At 32.2% G+C, this 27772-nt stretch overlaps 1 protein-coding gene across 1 annotated transcript; it reads right to left on the bottom strand.

Annotated features, from left to right (window-relative positions):
* Nucleotides 1-6617: 6617 nt before the first annotated feature.
* Nucleotides 6618-25365, bottom strand: LOC115876576 (rab3 GTPase-activating protein catalytic subunit-like). Its single transcript, XM_030892392.1, is given in 8 exon segments — nucleotides 6618-7245; nucleotides 10038-10187; nucleotides 10190-10244; nucleotides 10247-10338; nucleotides 11746-11945; nucleotides 14388-14523; nucleotides 18263-18582; nucleotides 25322-25365. Coding segments are annotated over 8 exon segments (1314 nt in total). The 3' UTR covers nucleotides 6618-6928.
* Nucleotides 25366-27772: the final 2407 nt, after the last annotated feature.

Here is a 27772-nt window from a genome sequence, read left to right as displayed (position 1 = left end):
AATTTTAATTTCTGGGAAGGGTAGCTGTTAAAATAAATTTGACGCTTAAAAAAAAGTAATAATAGTAAATAGTTCCCTGTCCATCGAGAAAATATTTGTTATCATTTTTCGCGAAAAACTCTCAGACATGTTTTGGGGCCAAAAAATTTCTAAAATATTTTTTTTTTTTTTAACTTTTATTAGTTTTTTTGGGACATACTGTATAATGCTTTTTTTAATCTTTATAAATGCATTATCCTTACTTGTTTTTATTGCTTCACTGAATTTGTTTTTAGAGTTTTCAAAATTTGTTGAATAAAGTGTTATTAGGAGATGCAAAATATTAGCGAGTCTGTAGGTCTTTTCTGAAACTTATAGCGGAAGTTGTGGGGGGGAACAAACAATAGAATAAAATAAATCACATATTTGGTACAAAAAACTTTATTTAATTCACTTATATTCTTCTATATAGACTGATGGCGGCGGGCTGCGGCTTCAAGTGCCTGGAGAAAGTTTCCATTTTCACTCATCAAAAAAAAAAAAACCCCATACCCAAGAAAAGGAGAAAAATATATATAAATTTCAAAGGTTTAAGAAAAGAAAAAAAAAAAACTTTTATTTAAAAAAAGACCACAACCAAATTATACATCTATTTTGCGGTTAGTAAAAAATATATATTTTATTAATTACATCTTAAAAAACTATTAACATCATTATTCTAATTTTAAGACAGCACATTTAAAGTTTTATAACATTTTTGTCGTATATTGAATCTATTAACTGCAGCTAAAATATCCCTTATCACAGTAATTTTAAAAAACATCGTGGATGCCTGTTTTAACAATTATTGTATGAAAATTTGCTGGAAAATATCACCCACGTTTTCGCTGAAAAGCGAAAAAGAAAAAAAAAAAAAAAATATAAAAGTAAAAAATAACCATCACAAATAGAAGTAAAACATAAATACAAAAGGAAAATACAATAAAAAATATAAAACACGAATTAATCTAAAATTATTATAATTATTTTTATAAAAACTATTCAAAAATTATGTAAAGATGTAAAATATACTTGAGTTTTATCAGAGAAGGAAGTAAACCTAGAGAAAATATTCCTTAAATATTAGGCAATATTTATTGGTTATTGCCTAATAGTATTCTACATCAGCACTGTGATGTCACACAATTTACTAAACAAATATTAATAATCTGCATATCAACAGCTTGTCTATGCTGGGCCAGAACAAAAATCAATGTCTATAGTTTTAATATACTAGTCCTTGTCTCTTTATTAGCGTCGTTTATCCTTTAATGTATATGCCAGAGATAAATATATACGACCAGTTGACAGACAAAGAGAGACAAATAAAAGCGGCATAATGTTGCCGGTTCAAAGTGAGAAATAAAATAATAAACGAAGATAATATTATATCTAAGCTATTTAATCATGCTCATTTCTGTTAGACAGTTATTTAAGAATCTATTACAGCTGTAGTAAATGAGTAACTAATAGTAAAAAATAAAGTTCCAACTCTAGATGCAACAAAATGATGATTTTTCCTAAACACCTACTATACGGTTTGAAATTTTGATGCAAAATCCGCAATACCGCATAGAAGAAATGTATCAACTTAACTTTTTATCTCTTTTAATATATTTGATTTTTCATTTGGGCTGTTTACATTACTGTCTTACACGTTAAAAACCAGACCACGCTGTTTCGATGACCAGACCGGTATATTATAGATGTCTATAGATTAATATTGCACAGTGCTTAAATAAGAAATCCAATCTAACCAAGCATCGCTACGTGCTTTTTAAATTTTAATCTGACTTCGGCATAGTAATATTTTCATTGACTATATTCGCCTCAATGATTATTTATAGTTTAATTTTCAGTTTCATACCCAAATATATTATATCATACTTAAAAAATATTGCTGAATAATCTCTCTGAATATATAAAACTGATTCTCCTCTCCTCAAAAGAAAGCAGTGTCTTCCGAGAACGCACCCACTAACCTAAACTCCCTCTTATCCAGGATCACCCTTAAGAATTGCGGGCACCTAGCCGAATACAAATTGGGCCTAACGCAATTAGCCCTGAGCACAAACTCCCTCTGCGCGGGGGCTGGCATCAGTGCATCAGGCTGATCGTCGGGCGGTGAGGACGATGACGATGGAGAAGGGGGGACGGATCCTAATCGTTGGCAATCCGCGAACATGGAGATTATCCTGGATCCGACCTGGGAGCGGTCTTTTTCGGGGATGTTTATTTCCTGGCCCGAAACTGGAATAAAGGAATAGGGAAGCAATTGATTTTTACAAAAAAGTTTTTAGTCAAAAGCAGGGTTGGCATGATATAAATCAAATTATTCTGCAAAATTATTTTAAATTTTAATCATGTGATTTAAATAAAAAAATAATAATAATTTTATTGAGACTTTATTATAAATCAAAAAATAACTGTAAAGCTATAAAAAATGTGTCCTAGAAAACTATAAAAAATATTTCTATAACATATATAATTGTGATAATAAGTCGAAAATAATTGTAAATGTTATAAATCCATATAAAACATCTATTCGGATAATTTAATTATTGTTGACTGATTTTAGACACCAATTTCGTATATATCCATTAGATCGCTAAATGCAGGAGATTATTTTTAAATTTATATAAGTGACACAAAAATCTTGTTGTTCGAATACATATCATTTGCAAAGTCTAGGGCCCCAGAACTAGGTTCTTCTTAAATAGAGACTATATCTTCATTCCCGAGAATCTATAATAATCGTTGTCAGAAAATGTTGTTTTATTTTTTTTTGAATCGGTTGTATGTTTTCTGGGGCCTCGACATTTGATCTGCAAGTAGTTTTATTAGGGAGTAAAATTTAAACTTTTTGACGATGCTGTATACCTTTGAAGGTCCATCGTAAAGCTATAATTCCGACGTTACAGGGTGGCACAAAAAGTACATTTTACTCCGAATAGAACATACTTACTATTTTTTTTAAACATTACAAATAATTTTAATCAGGTTTCCAAACATTGCAAATATAAACAGCAATTCTGAGCAACAATTAGTACACTCCTTGAATTTGACACTTAATTAGTTTAATAATATATTTCTGTATTTTTGTGAATAGGCGTAACAGTGCTTTACTTTATGCCTAGGGCGTTAAATGACAAAAAAATTAATACTTTTGAGACGCTTGAAAAATCCTTTGATCTGAAGCGAACGACTTTTTTTACAGAATAGGTTGGTGACCGATGTGGAAAATGACAAACGCACTGTAGAATTGTTAATGTTACCGGTATCGCTCAGAGTTATATTTAGCCATTTAGGATAGGACTTTAAAAAGAAAAATTTAAAAAAAAAAAACTGATTTAAATATTGTTTCTGAATTAAAATCAAAAAAATCTGATTTAAATAAAAAAACTGATAAACTAAACTGAAAATCAAAAAATCTAATTTCGATTTTTTTTAAAATCATATCGGAACCCTGGTCAAAAGTCATTGCTTTTTGATACAATAAAGAAAATATTTACAATTTTATTATACAAGATGTTTGAAAACAAACGCAAAACCCCTTAAGGGGTGATTCCTTGATAAAAAACGCTAATTTTTAAGCGGCAAGTTTGATGAAAAAATACAGAGATAAAAAGCTTAAATGTGCCAAACAATTTAAAATATATTTTTCCGAAAATTAAAAAAAAAAACACAATTAAAAAAAATATATGATATTTTTTTTTTTTTTAATAAAAAGTTTATACAGGGTGGTCCGAACTTATTACAGAAACTTCGGCGCATATTATGAAAAATAAGTAGAAAAGTTCGTGTCGTATGTCCTAAAATGCTTAGTTTCGAGATAGTGAAATTTGTTTTTATTTCGATTTTCTTTCAAATAATTTCTAAGTAACGTCAATATTTGATGAAAATTGGCGTCCGGGAGTTGCACGTTAGAAATTTTGATTTTGATGTCAATATGACTTATATGGGGCCTAAGCCACCTACATGTATTTAACTGTTTTGGGCGCACCTTTTCGACGGTACCTGTATAAAAACTACTGAGTAAAAAAATATTCTCATGACATTTTACGTAAAAAATGTCTCTTGGTAAAAATCGCTAAGAGCCATTCTTAAGATATTTAGAATGGAAATAGTCAATACATGTCATTATTGACAGAAAATAAACACACGCTGAGTATAGTCAAACCAAACCAAACCAAACCAAACCAAACCCGTTGCGTTCACTACTGCGCATCGGAAGAAGATCCTATATTTTTTTTAATTTAGTCCTATAAATTCTAGTATTGAATATAAATCGAACATGTCTCCATAGCGCAGTGCGTAGAGTTTTCGACCACGAACCGATCATTATCGAAATCCGGGTCATGTCAAAGACTTTTTATTTTATTTCGTTTATATTCTTGATAGTAAAGTATTCGAAAGAATTAACAATTCTGGTAATTAAAAAAAAATATTTAATACTCTACTATCAGAATATAAACGAATAAAATAAAAAGTTCGCCCTGACCCGGATTCGAACTCTGAATCATCGGTTCGTGGTGGAAAACTCTACGCACTGCGCTATGGAGATATGTTCGGTTTATATTCAATACTTTAGAATTTAAAGGACCAATAAAAATATAGGATCTTCAATGCAGTAGGGAAAGCAACGTTTACCAGCAGCCAGATGGGCCGCATGCTGTTCTAGAGAGCATATAGTAAAAGATATATCAAAGAGCCAGATGTCTTAAAATACTTGTTTTCCTGACGTTGTTAGCTCTCTTACTATAATGTTAATTAAAATTCTATCAATATCAATCTATCAAAGAATGAAAACGAAATTATATTACCATAGAAACGCGTTTTGATTTTTAGGACTTTTATTTTAGGAATTATATTTTTTTTAATTTTCTCTAAAACGGTACAAAAATTTGGAAAAGTATAAACGGGATTAACCATTTTAGAACAAGCAATTTTTTTTATGAATTTAATATTAATTTTTTCCAAATGCCAATAATAATAAAGTTTTTCCTCTTGTAAAGACAATCCGGGGACATACTGTATAATGCTTTTTTTAATCTGTACTTGGACGTTTAACAAAGTAAGGCATTATCTTTACTGTCTTTTGCTGTTTCACTGAATTTGTCGTAAGAGTTTCTATTGTACTGTTGAATAAAGTGTTATTAGGAGATGCAAAATATTAGCGAGTCTGTAGGTCTTTTCTGAAACTTATAAGGAGAGGGGGGAAACAAAAACAATGAAATAAAAAAAAAAAAAAAAAAAAAAAACTTTATTTAATTCACTTAACATCATTCACTTACATTCTTCTATATAGACTGGTGGTAGCAAGGCGGCTGCGGCTTCAAGAATAAAGTGCCTGAGAAAGCCCACCATGATTAGCGTGAGATTAGCGAACATGAGGCGAAACGTCGCATAATAAAAAAAAAAGTTTCCATTTTCAATTAATAAAAAAAACCTCATACCCAAGAAAGGAGAAAAAAAATATATATAAATTTCTAAAGGTTTAAGAAAAGAAAAAAAAAAAACTTTTATTTAAAAAAAGACCACAACCAAATTATACATCTATTTGCGGTTAGTAAAGTCATATTTATTAATAAATCTTTAAACTATTAACATCATTATTCTAATTTTAAGATGAAAGCACATTTAAAAGTTTTATAACATTTCTGTCAGTATATAGCTGAATCTATTAACCGAAGTTAAAATGATCCCTTTATCATTTCAGTACTAAAAACATCGTGGATGCCTGTTTAACAATTATTAAAGAAATTAAAAAAAAAATTTGTTCAAAATATTGTTACTTATTAATGTTTCAAACAATAATAAATAAAAAAACAACCTGTAATTTAAAAAAATATAAAGTAAAAAAAAATAACCATCACAAATAGAAGTAAAAAATAAAGAAATAATTAAAAAATATAAAAACATTTTTTTTTTTTTCTTAAAATTATTATAATTATTTTATATAAAAATTGTTCCAAAATTATGTAAAATGTAAATATATTTGAGTTTTACTCATAGAAGTAAAGTAAACTGTAGGAATCTGAATATTAGGCAATATTTATTAATATTGCCTAATAGTGTCTACATCATGCACTGTAGTCACAATTTACTAGTAAACAAATATTAATAATCTGCATATCAACAGCTTGTCTATACTGGGCCAGAACAAAAATCAATGTCTATAGTTTTAATATACTAGTCCTTGTCTCTTTATTAGCGTCGTTTGTCCTTTAATGTATATGCCAGAGATAAATATATACTAACTAAAGGACAGACAAAGAGAGACAAATAAAGCGGCATAGTGTTGCCGGTCTGTACGAGAAATAAAATACTTAAACGAAGATATATCTAAGCTATTTAATCATGCTCATTTCTGTTAGAAAGTTGTTTAAATCTATATTACAGCTGTAGTAAAATGACGCAACTCATTGTGAAAAATAAAAGTTCCAACTCTAGATGCAACAAAATGATGATTTTTTCTGGAAACACCTACTTATACGGTTTGAAATTTTGATGCAAATCCGGCAATACCGCATAGAAGAAATGTATAAATCTAACTTTTATCTCTTTTAATATATTTGATTTTTCACTAACCTGTCATCACTGTCTTACACGTTAAAAACCAGACCACGCTGTTTCGATGACCAGACCGGTATATTATAGATGTCTATAGATTAATATTGCATTAGTATAAGTTAAATAAGAAATCCAATCTAACCAAGCATCGCTACGTGCTTTTAAATTTTAATCTGACTTCGGCATAGTAATATTTTCATTGACTATACATTCAATAATGATTATTTATAGGTTAATTTTCTAGGTTTACGTAATTCTCCAAATATATTATATTTATCATACTTAAAAAATATTGCTGAATAATCTCTCTGAATATATAAAACTGATTCTCCTCTCCTCAAAAGAAAGCAGTGTCTTCCGAGAACGCACCCACTAACCTAAACTCCCTCTTATCCAGGATCACCCTTAAGAACTGCGGGCACCTAGCCGAATACAAATTGGGCCTAACGCAATTAGCCCTGAGCACAAACTCCCTCTGCGCGGGGGCTGGCATCAGTGCATCAGGCTGATCGTCGGGCGGTGAGGACGATGACGATGGAGAAGGGGGGACGGATCCTAATCGTTGGCAATCCGCGAACATGGAGATTATCCTGGATCCGACCTGGGAGCGGTCTTTTTCGGGGATGTTTATTTCCTGGCCCGAAACTAGATCGCCTGGAATAAAAGGAATAGGGAAGTAAACGGATTTTTTTTACAAAAAAAAGTTTTTAGTCAAAAGCAGGGTTGGCATGATCTAAATCAAGTGATTTTTTTCATTTTAATCATGTGATTTAAATAAAAAAAAATAATTTTATTGAGACTTTATTATAAATCAAAAAATAACTGTAAAAGTTATAAAAATGTGTCCTAGAAAACTATAAAAAATATTTCTATAACATATATAACAGATAATAAGTCGAAAAATAATTGTAAATGTTATAAAACTATATAAAAATATCTATTCATCAATTTAATTATTGTTGGACCGATTTTTGAACTAATTTCGTGTATATCCATTAGATCGCTAAATGCGGGGAGATTTATTTTAAAATTTATGTATAAGTGACAAAAATTCGCTGTTCGAATACATATCATTTGCAAAGTCTAGGGCCCCAGAACTAGGTTCTTCTAATAGAGACTATATCTTCATTCCCGAGAATCAATAAATAATCGTTGTCAGAAAATATGTTGTTTTATTTTTTTTTGAATCGGTTGTATGTTTCTAAATTCCTCTCGACATTTTGATCTGCAGTAAGTAGTTTATTAGGAGTAAAAATTAAACTTTTTTGACGATGCTGTATACCTTTGAAGGTCCATCGTAAAGCTATTCCGACGTTACAGGGTGGCACAAAAGTACATTTTACTCGAATAGAACATACTTACTATTTTTTTTAAACATTACAAATAATTTTTTAATCAGTTTCAAACATTGCAAATAATATAAACAGTAATCGAGCAACAATTAGTACACTCCTTGAATTTGACACTTAATATTAGTTTAATAATATATTTCTGTATTTTTGTGAATAGGCGTAACAGTGCTTTACTTTTATGCCTAGGCGTTAAAATGACAAAAATTAATACTTTTGAGACGCTTGAAAAAAAATCCTTTTGATCTGAAGCGAACGACTTTTTTTACAGAATATATTGGTGACCGATGTGGAAAAATCACACGCCCCGTAGAATTGTTAATGTTATCGGTATCGGGGTATAGATTTAGCCATTTAGGATAGGACTTTAATTGGAGATAAGTCCTAGTCATCTGGAAATCCGATTTAAATATTGTTTTGAATTAAAATCAAAAAAATCTGATTTAAATAAAAAAAAACTGATAAACCAAAAACTGAAAATCAAAAAAATCTAATTTTTTTGATTTTTTTTTTAAAATCATGATTTTTTCCAACCCTGGTCAAAAGTCATTGCTTTTTGATACAATAAAGAAATATTACAATTTTATTATACAAGATGTTTGAAAACAAACGCAAAACCCCTTAAGGGGTGATTCCTTGATAAAAATGTTAATTTTAAGCGGCAAGTTTGATGAAAAAAATACAGGAGATAAAAAGCTTTCTAAATGTGCCAAACAATTTAAAATATATTTTTCCGAGCCGTTTCACCACCTTCCACAAATTTAAAAAAAAGTAAAAAATATGCAGATAGTGTATTTTCATAGCAGTAATAAAAAAGTTTATACAGGGTGGTCCGAACTGTATTACAGAAACTTCGGCAGCATATTATGCAGATAAAAATAAGTAGAAAAGTTCGTATAAATGTATGTCCTAAAATGCTTAGTTTCGGAGATACAGGGTGTAGAAATTTCATTTTTATTTCGATTTTCTTTCAAATAATTTCTAAGTAACGTCAATATTTGGATGAAAATTGGCGTCCGGGAGTTTTGTGACACCAGAAATTTGATTTTGATGTCAATATGACTCCTATATGTAGGGGGCCTAAGCCACCTACATGTATTTAACTGTTTTGAAAAGTAATAACTTTTCGTCCGTACCTGTATAAAACTACTGAGTAAAAAAATATTCTCATGACATTTTACGTAAAAAATGTCTCTTGGTAAAAATCGCTAAGAGCCATTCTTAAGATATTTAGAATGGAAATAGTCAATACATGTCATTATTGACAGAAAATAAACACACGCTGAGTATAGTTATTTGACTGAAAAAATAAATTTTTATTTTCTTAAATCAATCATAAATTTTTCTGCGAAAAAATGATTATTAAACAATTTCTGTTGAACTTTGGGCACAAAAACATTTCAAATTTATGACTTCAGTCTATTAACTATTTAGTCAACATGATTAATTTATGTCAATAATGACAGGTATTGATAATTCCGATTCCAAATATCTCGAGAACCATTACTCGTAGCGACTTTTACCAAGAGACCTTTTTTACGTAAAAAAAGACGTAAATGTAATTTTTTTAACTCAGTACTTATATAGAGGTATGGACGAAACGTTATTACTCTTCAAACTAGTTAAAAAATATGTAGATGGCGCCCTGTATAAGTAGGAGTCATATTGACATGAAAATCAAATAACTCATGTCAAAAACTTCCAGACACCAATTTTCATCCAAATATTGACCTTACTCCTTCATAAATTATTCGAAAAAAATCGAAATAAACATGAAACTCCTACACCCTGTATCTCCGAAACTAAGCATTTTAGGACATATATTTATACGAACTTTTTTACTTTTTACAACAAGGAATCGCCTTTTAAGTTTCTTCATATTTATTTTCACACGTCCTGTTTATTATAAGTCTGCTCAACGAGCCAGAGATGATTTCGACAGTTAGCATTCAAAAAAATCACAAAACACAAATTAATTGTGAATTAAAATTACAGAAACAACACTCACTGTGTGTTCCCCAAGCGTTGGTTAAATAGACTATACGTAATTTAGGAAGAGAAAAGAATACAAAATACTTTAAATACTACACTTCTTACCTATGGCTCTACTGACTTCCTCGTCCTCCTGTCCTGAAGGATTCAGCTTGTAATTTAAAGAATTCACTTGCGATATCCGGACCTCCAACTCGGCGACATCTTGTGCGAAAGCCTCGAACCTTTTCGGCTGCAGCTTGGTGTCGCGCGTTATCTTTCACCTTGCTTGAGCAGAGATGAGACGCGAGCTGTAGCTTCGACGGTATTGTGGGTAGACTCTCTAGTTCGTCTATCAGACGCAGGATGGCGCTGTGGGTTAGGATGGGTACGACCAGTTCGGCTATTTGGCCTACAGTTCTGAAATCTAGAAGAATGGTATAGCTGTAATAAGACATTTATTATATTGAAAAACAAGAACGCTGTGTTAAAGTGTTTCTCTTTTCATGTCTTCAAATCCCAAATCGAACAGTATGTAAAAGTACACACATGGCCAAAATTATTGCATATATAGTTTAAAAATATACGGAAAGGAATTTAAAGAATCTTTTTTAATTATTATTGATAATTTGTGATAAACGTTTTTTTTTGTTAAAATAAGCAAGAAGACTCCATGACAGAGGATTAGATTTAAGGAGGCCTCTACGTGTTCCGAAGCTTAATTTACAGCACAAAATTACGCAACTACAATGGGCTGAGGAGATGAGAGCAAATGGACCTAATTGGAATTTCGTCATGTTTAGTGATGAAACAAAAATAGGCCTAGCGTCAGACTCACGATGAACTTTGGTCTGGAGAGCATCTGGAAGACGAGCACGCTTGAATGCAGCTCAACCCCGTGTCCCGTTTCAAGGGGGAAGCATTATGGTCGATTATGGTATAGGCAGGTATAATGCACGGAGCTCGAACTCCTCTTGTTTTCGTTGATGGCACAATGACAGGTGCCTCATATCTTAGACTCTATCGATTTGTTTACATGGACGATAATGCTCCTCCCCATCGCACTTTAGCGGTTCGCGAATTTTGTGAGGAAGAGGGTATAAAAAACTGTGGTGGCCGCCGATGTCTCCAGATATGAATGTGGTCGAGCATGCTTGGGACATGCTAAAACGCCATATTGCCAAAAGGAATGATCCCTCCCGTACCTTAAATGAATTGAAAATTGCTGCGCGCGAAACATGGGAAGCCATTCCTCAACATCTTCTGGACGATTTAATTGAGAGCATGCCACATCGTCTCACAGCTTGCATTGAGGCTCGAGGAGGCAATACAGACTGTTAGTTGTAAGAAATAATTAAAATTATTGTTTTCAATATTTTCTGTTTAAAATGAAATTTGTTTTTGTTGATTTTCACTCATTATGAAATAAAATTATAATAACAGCCTAGTTGCAATTGGATTTTTAATTTTATATTAGTTAGTCGTGTAGTAAGCCAATATGTCCAAAAATATAAAAAGAATAATATTAGGTCCAAAATAAAATAAAAATATCGTTGTATGCAATGATTTTGGCCATGTGTGTATGTAAAACACAATGTTACGGTAAAAAAAAACGATAAGAGATACAGGGTGGCTTAACTTAGTGCAAAGTTGCGCAAAAATCCGTTTACTAATTGAGTTTATCTTTGTCATTTCCGAAAATATGGTGAAAAACTGAAATAACACTGAAACATGGGAAGGACCTTCTATATTTAAAAAAAAGTAAAATAGTTTACAAAAAAATTCGTGTAGTTACACAAAAATAAAGCATCAATAAAATTAGTTGCTGGCTCACCTAAGAATTGTAAAATCTTTTCAGCTTCCCTAGTATCGTCGAACAGCCTTTTTTGTCGATTTGCCGGTACAGGTCTGGCGTTTCTCCACATCTCCACCCAAATGTTGTCCTCCAGCTGCATCCTAGGACTTAAATGTCCTTTTTTCTGTCCGAACTCGTCCAATTCGTTGTCTTCTTCAATCCAGTCTCGAGGGGAATACCTGGAAAATGTTAAGTTTTGAAATTTAACATTGAGCTTTGTTAAATCTTTTTATATGGTGCGGTCAACAAAGATTGAAAAGTTCGCAATACTGTGTTAAAGGATTTTTCGAGGACGATTGAAAATTTTTAGCAAATTACGAGGCAAAGTATGTCAATTCACTGACATTCAATTCAGAAAATTCAACATTTTTTTTTGTTTTTGATTATCTTTTTGAAATAAGAAAATTTTGAATTTTTTGAAAAAAAAATTGGATTTTTTTTTAATTTTCAGCTAAATCATAATTACCTTGATAATATGGCAGCATAGGTTAGAGATTAAACTTAAAAGAAAGAAAACCCAGAAAAGATCCAGTGGTCCTTAAAATTTTAGTAAAAAGTCGATTTTTTTTATTTTTTTTTCGATTTTCTCCCGAAAATTTTCAATATAAAATAACTTGGTTATTTTGGACTTATTTGAAAAATATTAAAGAAAAAATATGTTTTTTTATCGAGATCTGCCAATCCTGAAAATATTGGCACTTATTTCTGACTCTGTATTTTCAATGCTTTAAGAAATATTTCCGAAAATTTTCCAACGCTATCACCAGGTAGATATATTGGCTGTTATCTTCTGAGATTGCAACTAAAATATCCTTACTAATAGTTAAATTTGCGTAGAATTTAATGGACACCTTTTTTTAAACCTTTGAATGATATCTTTAACAGATCTTTTCATCAGAGTAATTTGAGAAAAAGATACAAATCAAATTAATATTTTCCATTTTATGGTATTTTAGCAACGAATATTTCAGGAACAAAAAGTGAAAAATCTTAAAAACAGATGTGTAAAGTGCGCATTTAAGTCTACAATATACAGGGTGGCGCCCCTCATTCGCCTCGGTTGATTATACGAAAACGGAAAGATGTAGAAACAAAATATTTTAGGGGTATATCTGGAAAGGCAATGTGCACAATTTAAAATTATTTTGAAATATACGAGGTGTTACCTTTAAACTCAGCACAAGAACTAATTCTGAAAAGTAATGTACAGGGTGTTAATAATTTATTCTATTGTAGCATGCAAATTTAAATATCTTTCAATATCTCAAAAACTAAAGATTTTAAACATGTTTAACCCTTATAATAAATACCTTTTTTGGGCCCAAGAATCCAAAAATGAAATAAAATACCGGGTGTTCTATAAGAAAAAATATAACTTTGTGTAAATTTTAAATTGTGCACATTAGCTCCCCACATATAACCATAAAATATTTTGTTTCTACATTTTTCCGTTTTCGTATAATCAACCGAGGCGAATGAGGTGCGCCACCCTGTGTTGTAAATTAAGCCAAATCGATTTTTCGAAAAAAGTTCAAAGTCTCCCCAAGCAAATTTTGACAAAAATCGAAATGTCTGAGATTGCAACTAAAATATCCTTCCCAATAGTTACTATAATTTTACTAAGAAAACCAAACCAAACAGCTCTTGAGTAATTTGAGAAATATACAAAACAAATCAATATTCTCCATTTTACAACATTTTAGCAACGAATAAGTATGAACAATCTTCGGATTCACGGTTTTTTTTAACACTGTCTCCTAAATGAACACATCAGTAGATTGAAGCTAAGAAGCAACGGCGAATGCAGATTCTGTGGGGAAAATGGGGAAACACTAGAACACTTCATTACTGAGTGCGTCGAGACGACAACCGTTCGTGTCATAAACTTCGGTACGCCTGATATCGGAGATGGATAACTAACCTCTGTAAAACCGTCTCAGATATTGGCTTTTATCGAAGCCCTGAGACTGGATGATGAGTTATAATTCAAGCAAGATATAAAATAGATATATAAGGTCACGGTGATTAACCTCCCCTTCTTATATAGAATGCAGAATGGGAGGGGGGGTCCCCCCTTCCCTGAGTTATCACTCATCACACATTCTGTAACCCGTCAAACATGAGGGTTTTCCTGTTGTAGGGGGGATAGGGTATTTCCCATCCTCCTTTAACAACAGACGTTCTTCCTCCGAGGATATACATCTTTCCACGGTTGGAGTTTGGCACTCCCTGCCCTTCACAGTCGAGGAGCTTGTATCCGGCTCTCCGTGAGGTAGAGGCTGGAGGACCTGTGTCAATTTTCTCCATCTCTTTAACTTGGCCTCCTCTTAGACCTGATATCGATGTTGTCCCGAATCTCCCTTCCCATACAATCTACATTTGTAGCAACGAATATATCAGGAACAAAAAGTGTCAGTCTCAAAAATGAAACAGTTTTCTATTAAGAATAGATTTTCATTTCTAAACTATTTATCAGTAGTTTAGAAATTATACTCTTCCCTAAATATAGCAATCAATTAAACTAAATTCTTCTTTAAGAAACTTTTAAATTAAATTAACCCACGATAAAGCCATCGAACTTCAAAAATAACTTCGAAAGCCATCGAGATTGTGCACTTTACCATCTGATAAAGTCCTCCACCACCGAGCCGGGATTAGCCGCCTTGAACGACTCCATATCGGATAAGAGGCTGGCGCTCATGATTCGCGCCCTCAATTCGGAGGCCTCTTGGTCGGAGCCCAGCTTCAAAAGCACATCTGCAACAAAAATGGAGAGGGGATTATTTGAGAGGATTAATAAAATAGCTTTAAAAAATATAGAATTTACTAATATTCTTTAGGTCATAATAAAAAATATCAATAGTTTTTCAATTTACCAAAAACTGATATATGGAGTGGTCAGAATTAAAATCAATCAAGTCCAGTTTCCTACTATTTTAAGATAATCGTCTTAGACGGAGAGCTGGCTACATAAAAAACCTAATTATCGTTACATGGATAATTTTTCTTGTGAAGTATCCTTTTGTGTAGCCATTATGAAATAGTCATGTCTGCCAGCGTGATCCCGGACGTGTGTTAAGTTAGTACCGCCACTTAAATATATGAAACTATGTGGAATAATTGCCGCAAATTAGCCGTAAATTTGCCGTGAAAACGAAAAATTTGCCGCTTTTCGCTAAGTATGTTAAATCGATGGTTGTGCTAAGTTAATATTAAGTTAGCACAACCACCATTGGAAATCAGTGAAAAAACATAGTTAGAAATTTTACAGTATAGCAGGAATTTGCCGTTTTTTGCCGTTCTTAGATACAATTAAAAAAAATATCCTCCGATCATTCGCTATCCCCCTGCAGCAAAAAATGTAATAGCGTCAAGGTCATATATTAAGTTAGCACCATTATTCCAGTAAACGGTAAGTAAAATATCTGAAATTAGGTGGAACAATTGCCGTAAATTAGCCGTAAATACACCATGCAAACCAAAAATTTGCCGCTTTATTATTTGTTTTTAAAATTCACTAAATGGGATCAATAATTACTTTATAGAACAGCAGGAATATGCCGTAAACAAGCCGTGAAATCGAAAAATTTGTCGCTCTTTTATTTCTCTATAAAATCTACAGGGTGATTCAGGCTTCCGAAAAAACTCTATGTTAGATTTTTGGTTTGTAAATTTCATTTCATTTTTTTTATGTAATATGGAGGTAATGGTAACGCACATTTTGAAAATACTTTTGTCAGCATACAGGGTGATTCAAACATATTTTCAAACTAAAGTATATTTTTAACGCAATACTATATATTTTTTTAGCTCAGTGGATTTGCCACTAAATTTCTGTTTCAAAATACCCCGATGTCATATACTATACATAATGGTTTTTGAAATATAACCGTTTTAAAACTTAATTTACTGCTTATTTAAAGTCCTCTGAAAATTCTAAATTCGAAGAATTTTAAAAAAATTTAAGAGGAAGTACTGTATAAAAGTGTCTTCTTCAAAATTCGGTCTACCAACATTTGCTATCTTGTTTGATATATACAAGGTAAGTCAAAACTAAATGTTGTTATTTTATCTACTATTTTAAATGGAATACCCTGTATTTTGTCTCATAATCGAACAAGGTGTTTTTTAATCTTTTTGTTTTATTAAGTGCTTCTTATGCCGAAAATCGATATTTAATAAGAAAATTCTCTATCCCTGCAGCTAAAAATGTAATAGCGTCAAGGTCATATATTAAGTTAGCACAACCATTCCAGTAAACGTTACGTAAAATGCCTGAAATTAGATGGAACAATTGCCGTAAATTAGCCGTAAATACACCAAAAATTTACCGCTCTATTATTTGTTTAGAAAATCGATAATTTTTTTAATTAACATAAACGATAACGTTAAATTAGCGCGATTTTTCTTAAAATTCACTAAATGGGATCAATAATTACTTTATAGAACAACAGGAATATGCCGTAAACAAGCCGTGAAATCGAAAAATTTGTCGCTCTTTTATTTCTCTATAAAATCTACAGGGTGACTCAGGCTTCCGAAAAAACTCTATGTTAGGTTTTGGTTTGTGAATTTCATTTCATTTTTTTATGTAATATGGAGGCAATGGTAACGCATATTTTAAAAATATTTTTGTCAGCATACAGGGTGATTCGAACATATTTTCAAACCAAAGTTGTATATTTTTAAATGGAATACTATATACTTTTTTAGCTCAGTGGGTTTGCCACTAAATTTCTGTTTCAAAAATACCATAATGTCATATACTATACCTAATGGTTTTTGAAATATAAACGTTTTTAAACTAAATTTACTGCTTATTTAAAGCCCTCTGAAAATTCTAAATTCGAAGAATTTTAAAAAGTTTTAACAGGAAGTACTGTATAATAGCGTGTTCTTGAAAATTTGGTCTACAAAAATTTGCAATCTTGCGTCAATTAAAAAAATTGTCGTTTTTATAAACAAATAATAGAGCGGCAAATTTTTGGTTTGCATTTACGGCAATTGCTCCACCTAATTTCAGACATTTTACTTAACGTTTACAGGAATGGTTGTGCTAACTTAATATATAAACCTTGACGCTATTACATTTTTTGTTGCAGGGGGATAGAGAATGATCGGAGGACATTTTTTTTAATTGTATCTAAGAACGGCAAAAAAACGGCAAATTCTTGCTATACTGTAAAATTTCTAACTATGTTCTTTCACTGATTTCCAATGGTGGTTGTGCTAACTTAATAATCTTATTAATTAATAATCTAATTAATTATTAAACTTAATAATCAACTTAGCACAACCATCGATTTAACATACTTAGCGAAGAGCGGCAAATTTTTCGTTTTCACGGTAAATTTACGGCTAATTTACGGCAATTATTCCACATAGTTTCATACATTTTTTTTAAGTGGTTGTGCTAACTTAACACACGTTGATCCCGGGGCTTAAAACGGGGGCGGCCAATCGAAAGGGTGAAATTTTTACTTTAAAAATATTATAAGGTACAGGAGTTATAATTGCAAAAATAGCTTGTATTTATTATTAAGAAACGTGAAAAATTGTTGGCAGACATTTTTCTCGTCGCTAAAATGCCGGCAGACAACGCGAAAGAGGCATGAACTTTTTTCCAGAGCCCTGAAACTATAAGCCCTGAAAATATTTGCACGTATACATGAAAATTTTAAGGTATTTATTTTTCGATGACCAGTCAGTGTAGGAATAATAAACGTCTTAACATATCCTAATACTATAAGCATTACAAGCATTAGTAAGTAGATATTTATTTTTCTTTATGATCTGAATGATCAAAGCGATCAACTTTCATATCATATCCGCCCGTCTTCTTTTTACTTTTGCCTAATCGAAAAAAGCTCGCCAAGTACCGAAAGTAAAACCAATTAGGATGTGACTAGCACGATATCATAATTTTCTGTATCAAACAAAAAAGGTCCGAGAAAGTATTTCATTTCGTACATGCGATAGAAAGCTGAAATAAAAATATGAATAAAAGGAAAATGCTTTAACATTTCATATATTAATATAAATCTAATCACACCTTGTAGGTGATCTAAATAATACAGCGCGAAATAAAAGGGTTTAAAAAATGATGTTTTTTTCAAACGTCACAAAAGTATTAATTTTTGCAACGTGATTGACAATATAAAAAAGACATTTTAACGCCTAGGCATAAAAGTTAAAGCACTTTTACGACTAAGCATAAAAGTACGAAAATATATTATTAAACTGACATAAAATGTCAAATTCAAAGAGCGTAATCATAGTTTCTCGATATATAATTACTTAGAAGGTATTACTTTTAAATTCTTTTATATTATTTGGAACGTTGGAACATTGGAATGTCCATAGAATATTGGAACACCCTGTATATAGGATAAACAGAATAAATATGAGAAGAAATACCATCTAAATGCACACATTTTTTTTTAAATGATTGTAAAGAAAACGTTTTCATTCAGATAATCCTGTTAAAAACATTTACCGGTATCTTCTTCCAGTTGATCTTCAGTTTTCAACACCGGATCCTGCGTAAACGGAATATATAACGGATCTCCAGTCTTCAACAGCTTCATTTCGCCGAACTTGCTCAATCTACCCACAGGCTTGTCCCACAACGAATATTCCCTACGATCGACTTCGTCATCATTGGCATCGAAGAATTCCTCATCAGAATCTCCAGAATCTTCTGTGGAGAAGAACTTGGCATTTTCCCTCGCTATTTTACGTTCCAGGCAACAGTTGAGCATCTGGAGTTTCTGGTTTAGGAGGCAAGTGCGAAGATCTGGCATTCCAGGTGGTAGTCTGGAACAAATGAAATAATCTGGTAACAAATGAAATAATAATAAGTTTTATTTTTTTTATAAAATACTTAAAAAAACCTAAGAAAAACTAATAATTCAATTTTAATAATATGCATTTTATAATATTTTTAAAATATTGCTCAACGAAATAGTTTAAATCAAAGAAATAACTCTAATGCGGATATAAACAAAACTGAGATTGGAAAAATACTTATTTGACATTTAAATGAAATTACTTCGTGTTTAGCGAAAGGTCAAGAGAAAGAGTAATAAAAAATAATTAATTGCCATTTTATGATTTTATTGGGGATATCAATAGTTATGTATAGTAATTAATTTATACAATTTAAATGTCTCACCTCTGTAAAACAAACTATTAATAAAATTATAAGCTCTTCTTATAATTTGTACAGGTTGTTCAAATTTATGATTCTATGAATCTAAATAAAATAATGAAGGAAAAGACCTAATAAAAAAAACCTAATATTTCCTCATTTTTGGATGTATGTCTATGTGATATACACCTATAACATATCGTTGGCAAGGAACACGAGAGTTTTTTTTGAAGTTTATAGCTAACTATGATTTCCATTTATAAAAATATATATTTTTTTATTTCTGACAAAAGCGTAGGTATAGAAAAAAACCGATTAAGACACGTTTAAGAATGTTTTAACAGAATTTTATTCAATTCTCAAAATAGTCGACAATTCAAAACAACCCTGTATATAGACTTGAAGTAAAAATATCGACAAGCGGTATAATATACCCTGAAACATGTTTCAGAAACCAAGGCCAGAGACCTATATCGGTTTGGCTCTATCTAGTCAGTAAATAGGTTTTCTCTGTCAAAACAGACCAATGTCGACCACCCTGTACTAAGTGTATAAATAATATAACCATCAATAATATTACGTTGTATAAAAATCTTATCGTGAAATAAAGTCTATAGTAAATACTAAGAATATCTTGTCTAATTTAATTAAAACTGCTTTTACTTACTTATGTACTACTTAACGAATGGTATCATTAGTGTGTGCAGGTCAGGAACCAAAAACGAATTTCAGATACCAGAGCATGCAATTTAATAAAAAAAATAATTGTTTGTAGTTTTTTTAAAGAAAAGTTGGGGATAAAACAATGGCGACAAAAAATAGTATAACTTGTCAACGAATACGAGAAGTAAATAAGAATAAAACACTTGATGAGAAAATGTAATTGAAAAATCATGTGGGTGAATAATTTAATAACGAATGTTCTCAAGATAGCATTAATTGTGGCGACATAATAGAAGCAACACGCAATGCGTGTTTTCTGCAAAAAAAGGATGTACACAAAGAAAAAATATACCATTCGAATGAAAAAAAAAAGCCGTCAGAGTTGGCTTAAAAATGACAAAAATGAAAAATTATAATGTACCTACTTACAGTAAATGTCATGGATTGTAACTCCCAAGCCAACTTGGCGCTGTTTTTTTTTTCAATCATACGGTACTTTTCATCAGTAATTCTTAAGTTACATGTATAGTGTTATTGTTTAAAACAATACTTTATCATTAATACAATATAAAGTATGCCCAAAAAGACAAAGAACAACTTCGACAAACGACATCGAAAAATGAATTTGCTGTTGATTTGAAATGACAGACGAGAACAGTTACTGTTGGACAGACTATTGAGTGGTAAAAGAGAAATATATGACATGAATATTTCATGAAAATATTGACGTCTTGACTACAAACCAAACCAAAACAAATTGAGATGATCCTATCACACATAGATTCAATTTTATTCAGAATAAATTGTGTTCATAGAGTAATTATTTGTTTAATGCCTAAAAAATTAAAGAAATTGCATAGTAAGAAGAAATAATATATTATTAATCATCGTTTAATTTGATTAATGCAGTATAAAATAAGTTGTAGGTCAGACCTACGCCAAGACTCTTGCAATCTTACACTCTCTATTTACATCCAATTTTTCTGAAGACTGCAAAACTATGACCAAGACAAAGAGAGGTCTTGGTCTTGCTCTTGCATTTGCTCGTTACTATTCTTAGTTTTAAGCTATTTGACCCCCAAATGCAAAAAAACTATAAAACTTACAATTTACCTAAGAATAGTTTATAGATATATTTTTTTTTATTTAGGTAGTTGAAATCTACAATCTCTCTTTTTCTGAAATAGACATCAAATAACAAATTTAACAAAAATATAGGTAAAATAACGGATGCCTTTTAACAAGCTAATATTTTTTCCGTTAACTGTTAGGAAGAAAGAAAATACCGTATTGCAGGTATATTAAATAATGCACTACGCCAGTAAGTTTGACAGGAGGTACTAGATAAATGTTCTGCAGAAAACCTATAGTTTTTGCGTGTACGTTCAGCTTAACCAACAGTGCAGCGGTGGTGTGATAGTCAGTGGCTCCTTTATTTGCCACTTAATGAGTTGTTTTAGATTGTGTTACGGCAACCTCTTGAGAACTAGAGCACAATGTTTGATATGTCTTAAGTAGTGCGTATAGAATGAAATATAGTTAGTTTTTTTCAAGTAACCGGATGGATTTGAAGTAGATAATCCTAAGGATATAATTTACGAAATAGGAATCGTATTGGCAATACTGCAGTAATTAATAAAGAAATAATTTTCAGCTTATTCAACCATTTCCAATTATGGTGTAGCCTCCCTCACATATTTAGATACACTCTTTGTAGTTGGGCCCATTGTTGTCTATTGTTGGCGGTGGGCCCAAGTTATCCTTGCTAACTATTCTCCCCTAGTTATCCCTCCTCCACTCTATTCTTTTTACGGTCTCTCTCTTGTTTATTACCAGCATATTTCGTTCGATTGAGCGTTGTGCGACCTGCATTTTCCTGATAATGTCCGTTTTAAGTGTCCAGGTTTCGAGATGCATAGGTCATGACGAGAGTAGTACACATTGGTCCAAAGTTTTCTTCTTTTAGATAAAGTGGCATTCTAGATTTGAATAAGATTGAGTTTCTTCCATAGTACTCCATGCTAACTTAATGAATTCGTCTGTTGATTTCTTGCTTATAGAGATCCCGAGCTGTGTATTAGTTGTCCAAATATACTGTGTCAATTTTAAAACTTCCCAAGTAACAAAATTCCGACTTCCGACTAGTTTTGACTAGGCGCAACGTTGAAATTGGTACTTTTCCCGCCCCTATGCATACCCAAACCTCAAATCACGTAGCCAAAACATCGCTACGACGTTGCACTTAAACAGTAGTATATTTTGACCCTTAACAACGTTGGTAAACGTTGTAGGGGCACAACGTTGTTAGAAGTGGCAATTAGCACTATGTCATCAGTGAATCTTAGATGGTTAAGATATCCTCCATCTATTCTTATTCCTTTCTTGGTCCAGTCGTATTGACGGAAGATTTCTTCTAATGTTGCTTTAAACACCTTTGGCAAATAGAGAAATAAAAGTATGAAATTATTTTTCTATGTAAAGGTTGATTTTCACTATACCTTCCGTTTCCATTCCATATCCATTCTATATCCGTTCCGTATTTTTTTATTGTATTCACACTATACGTGTGCTTCCGTTCCGTATCAGTTCCATACTTTTTATTGTACAATTTATATTACGAAAGTTTTATTTTAAAAATTTGTATCTTTTAAAAAAGATAACAGATTTAATTAAGAGGTGAAAGAATAAATAAATATTAGTAAAATGTAAAAGAGCTGGTACAATTGTAAGGAATTGACAACGCTGTTTCCGATACGCTTCAGTCCGTCCGCCAAAAAAATGTATGGAAGGAAAGGATATGGAACGCGGAAGGGAAACGGAACAGATAGTGTGCATTGTCCTATTCATTTGCATGATATAATATTTTATGTAAACGGAAGGGAAACAGAAGGTAGCTGATATGGAAGGTATAGTGAGAATCAACCTTTATGTTCCCAAAGTTAATAAAAAAAAACAGGGAATTGGGATGGGGGAAGTTTATATTTTTCATTGGGGAAAGCACCTGGGTTTATATTTATTTTCGATTAAAACAAATAAGTGTTAAAAATTTTACAATTCAAATTCTAAATCGCCGAAATGAAGCTCTCAACGCTTCTTCCCGCATTTCTTCCGTCGCGTTGGCAAGTTTGAGGTCAAATTAATTGCTACGAGAATTTGCATTTTCCTAATTGAAAAACTGGTAGGGATGACTTATTAAAATTAAAGCCTCTCCGAAAGCTTCGAAAAACTATTCTCGTTCCCGCTGTCGGAAGCCAAGGCGCTGCTGGTGGAGAACACAGGTGAACTCGGCCATGCATTTCAATTTAATTAATTCGTTTAAGAGTGGAGTGAATGAAAATTAAATTCAAATTTGAATAGAGATGGAGTGAGAACAAGCAAAGTCTGTCGGTAGAATGCTATGATCAAGTTAACTGTTGGCTAGACCTTTTTGTAAGTAACTGAAAATGTAGGATATATATTATAACTCGTGTAATTTATATAACCTGAAAATAAACTAATATTATTATATTGTTATCAGATTTCATTTAATAGTATCCAAAATGTGATCTGCTTCCTAAATGTATCTACACCAAAGTAACATTTTTTTTATTTGCTCTCATATCTCAATTATTAAAGGACAAAGCAAAGTAGAGGATTTCAAAGAAAAGATCGAAATATATCATAATTTTACCAACGTCAACATAGAAATTGAGAAAAAGCCTTTGAGACCGATTACCCCCAAATCCCCCAGATAACAGAGTAACTGCTACTTCTTCACTATTTAAAATTCTAGTAATTCTAATATGCACTTTTATATTAGCGTCATCAAATGCATAATTTTATTAAGTAATACATCATCATCATCATTATTTTCAGCCTTATTCAACCATTTCCAATTATGGTGTAGCCTCCCTCACATATTTAGATACTCTCCTTGTAGCTGGGCACATTGTTGTAACGTTTTTAGTTCGTTACATGTCTTTTTTATATATAATATATGATGTCTGGGCCTATCATCACCGGATTCCCTCTCGTTCAGGCCGGATAGACTATTTGACGCGTAATTTTTACGTTCCCTGGTCACCAACCCTGTGATCGTTCGACACAACCCTGTTACTATTCTGTGAAGGCGCGCGCTGTCAACATCGCTTCTGTCAACTCTCCGTGCTTAACCTCACTTTGTTTTGACGCTCTGTTTTATCCCAGCTTTTAGAAATGGTGATTATTTAAATCTTGCTGTATAATCTGAATCAGCTGCTATTTCAAAGCAACAGGTAAAGATGAGATATTATCCTTTTAGATTCGATATTATTATTGAATATTTTTAGGGTAGAGTTACGGATGTCCCAACTTGTATTTGTGTTTTGCTGACACGTTGGCGTCCCTTTTCTTTTGTCCTCCAGAATGTCACATGGAAGAAAGGACATGTTGTTTATTATTTATTGAGCCCTCGGAAGTATTTCGAGGTAGGTTTATTTTGTTTATTAGACCTTGTTTGGTTTTAAACAAGAGTTTCATATTTTTAGGGTCCAAGGTACGGACTGTGTCTAAGGTACGGACTGTGTCCAAGGTACGGACTATTTCCAAGGTACGGACTATTTCCAAGGTACGGACTATTTCCAAGGTACGGACTGTGTCCAAGGTACGGGTAGTGCCTTATGTACAGACATTCTCTTATGTACAGATGTCCTGTGGACGAGTGTCCCCAGTAAGAACGATTTTTTCTTACATCTAAGTGCCACAGCGTGGATGTAGCTTGAGTCCCATGCTGCTTCACTCCCATTTCTTCAGTAGCTACGGCTGTAAGGATTCATGGTGTCCTCAATCTGGCCCCTTTTGTTGTTTTGACCAACAGGATCGCCGACAGACAGTACATAGATGCTAGACCACCTCACGCTGCTACTGTTTGAAGCAAGGTTACATAAAAGAACAGCTAAGTGTATATTTAAGTTCTAGTTTTACATTTAACATCTAAAACATTTTCAGTCTTAAACAATAACGTACATCTTTAAGTAATATCGTACAGACTATGTTCAGTGGTTAGATTGTTAAGAACATTCATGTCGATATAATCTTTAAAATATAATTTAGATCTTAGGTTTCATTGCATTACATCTTGTAATGGTATTACTTTTATAGATATTATTGCACTATTTTAATAGATGGATAATCAAACATAGATTCTAGAATCTACAGGTGTAACATCTTCGATTTAGCATCATATGGAATATATCAGATTAATTAAAGTAATGCTACATTTCATATTTTCTCTTAAACTTTACATGTCCTGTATTTTATCGTAGTTGTTTTCATTGATATTTAGTACGACTCTTACCACCACTTTCTTTTCTTATAACCACTATATAGAACTCTACAATGTCATGTATCAGCAAAGAACGTCATGAATAAATATAGTCATTAGTTTTAAGTATTATACAACTGTGTTTTCTTTCTCTGTACATGCCTGGCGCCCAATATCTATATATCTTTTGTTAATTATTACTGATTAATTTTCTCTCTAGTGAAATACCTTATCTACGACTGCTCTCCGATGAAAAGCTGCCGTTCGCAGTGGTAGTGGTTTAAAAAACGCTACATTGTTATCTATTGTTGTCTATGCAGATCTAAGTTATCCCTGCTAATTTACTAATATCACGGTCCCACTTCAGGTTTAGTCTTCTTCTAGGTCTCTTAATTCCTCGTAGGTACCATGGATGATATATATTACTTGGGTCTTTTATCGTATCTACGCTATTCTTTTACGGTCTTTCTTGGTTATTCCCAGAATATTTCGTTCCAATGAGCATTGTGCAACGTACAGTTTGCAGTTTCCTTATAATGTCCGTTTTAACTGTCCAGGTTTCGCATGCATAGGTTATGACTGTTAGTACATATTGGTCGAATATGTTCTCTTCTTTAAATCAAGTGGCATTTTAGATTTCAATATAATTGAGTTTCTGCCATATGCTAACTTAATTCTTCACATGTTATTATTGACAAAAAAGTAATCATGCTGACTAGATAGTTATTTGACTGAAATGATAAATTTTGGAACACTTTTTATATTTGAAATTAATCAAAATATTAAATATAAACAGTTTCTGTTGAACCTCTGACACAAAATCATTTTCTGTGTATGGTACAAGAGGAATCGTTTAAAAGTAGAAATAAGCCAGGTGTATTAGTATTATGATTATAGCCGCCAGCAAAGAAGAGTTGTAGGAAGTCATGACTGCACTGTGCTCTATTAGTGCAGAATATGGCTTGGAACTAAACAAGGGGAAAACTAAGACGATGATTGTTGACCGCCTCAGCAATAACCAACCTGATGTCCGAACCGTAGCTGGATACGAGGTTGTGAGCCAGTTCAACTATTTAGGCTCCATGATAGCAAACTCTGGAGGATGCGAGGCAGAAATCAGGCGCAGATGGCGAGGAATGCAACAAAAAAGCTGACTAAGATATGGAAGACTTCAGCAATCACACGAAGAAGTAAACTGCGCATTGCGAACTCCCTCATATTCCCAATAGCTATATATCGCTCCGAAACATGGACACTAAAGGAAAGCGATAAGCAAAGAATAAATGGCTTGGAGATGTGGGTATATCGACGGCTGCTGCGAATACCATGGACGGCTTACCGAACAAACTTAATTATAGAGGAACTCTAAAAACGAATTATAAAGGAACTAAAAATTGAGACACGGCTGGTTACCAGATTAAATCAGTCAATCCTCCGATATTTTGGCCATATTGCCAGGAGTGGCACCTCAATTGAGAGACTGATGGTGGAGGGGAAGGTAGACGGAAGACGATCACGTGGAAGGTCACCTAAGAGGTGGGTAGACCAAGTCAAAACCCTAGTCAGAGTAAGTAAACCGACGAGTAGCGACGAGTCCCGTTTTCAATTTTCTTTGCGGCTGCGCCAAATAAGTAGGTTATCTGTCATATGAAGAAGCGAAGTTGCCACTGTTGCCATTTATCAAATATCTCTATATATTTTATTTCAAGTATACCTCAGGCAACGAATCGTTTTTTTAATTATTTATTAGCTGTAAGATATTTTATACATTCAAATTTAGAAATAAGGATAAAACAAAACAGAAAAAATATGTATAAAACTATAATTAATTCCACTTCAAATTATGAGCAATGTATACCATGTTTATAGGACCACTTCATAAGTTGAGCAGTTAAATACGTAGTCTATCTGTCAAACACGTCAAAAGAGAGAGAAAGAAAATTTGGTCCCACCACATCAAAAGAGTCGACGGTTTCTGTCGCTACTCGGCGATCTACTTACTCTGGTTATATGTATAAATTGCTTATTTTTCAAAGACACCCGGTATAAGCAAGCTATAAAATAAAACACTGTATATTACTATTGTTAAAGAACCCAATATTTGTGTAGGTGTCATTATAATAAAAAAAAATCAGTCCAATAATGTTCACTTTCAACCTTGTTCCCGTTTCTTGACATCCCGTTGTGATTATTCAAATTCCGTTGTTGTAATTGATTTTTTTTCTAAAAAATCACTTATTCCAAGCCAGTTATATCCAAGACATAATCGTTGTAAAGTATTAACATTAAAAATGCGAGTTGAAATACAAAATTCAAGAAACCGTTAACGGAAAGTAAATGCAAAGCGCGGCAGTTTTTCAATCGGTGTCTTTATTGTTGTTGTGTTTAGAACTGGAACAATGTGCCGCTATAATTGATGTTTTACTAAAACAACAGATATAATTATCTGCAGTTATTGGCTTTAATGTGAATACTATTAGAGATTTATCACCAGAAATGTTAACATTCAATAATATTCTTATCGACTGAATTGTTAGTATCTTGGTCAGTTGTTATTTGAGGTCAACAAATATTTTTTTTTCAAATGGTTTATATTAATAATTGGTATCTAACTATAAAAACTCAATTAGCGTTTATAGATACCCTTAAACATGTTTAATATAAGAATGACTAACCATATACACTGATTTGTTTTAACTCAATTTATACAAAATGTAAACTATACTGTTTTTTTCTCAGGTAAGATTTCGACAGAAGATGACAGAAGAAAAGCAGATGACGTCCCATACCAATCTATTTATTTTACTAAAAAAAGTTTATAATATTTTTTAAGTTGACTATGGATGGATTTAAATATAAACCGTCATGCGTCGCCTCTTGTTGTTTTCAACCAGTTTTATTGGTTTATTTCA

Source organism: Sitophilus oryzae, unplaced genomic scaffold, assembly GCF_002938485.1.
Source record: "Sitophilus oryzae breed Bouriz unplaced genomic scaffold, Soryzae_2.0 scaffold_1437_pilon_pilon, whole genome shotgun sequence".
In the NCBI taxonomy this organism is placed as follows: Eukaryota; Metazoa; Arthropoda; class Insecta; order Coleoptera; family Curculionidae; genus Sitophilus; species Sitophilus oryzae.
The sequence above is the reverse complement of the archived record's forward strand: the minus strand, read 5'-3'. Positions and strand labels throughout refer to the sequence as shown.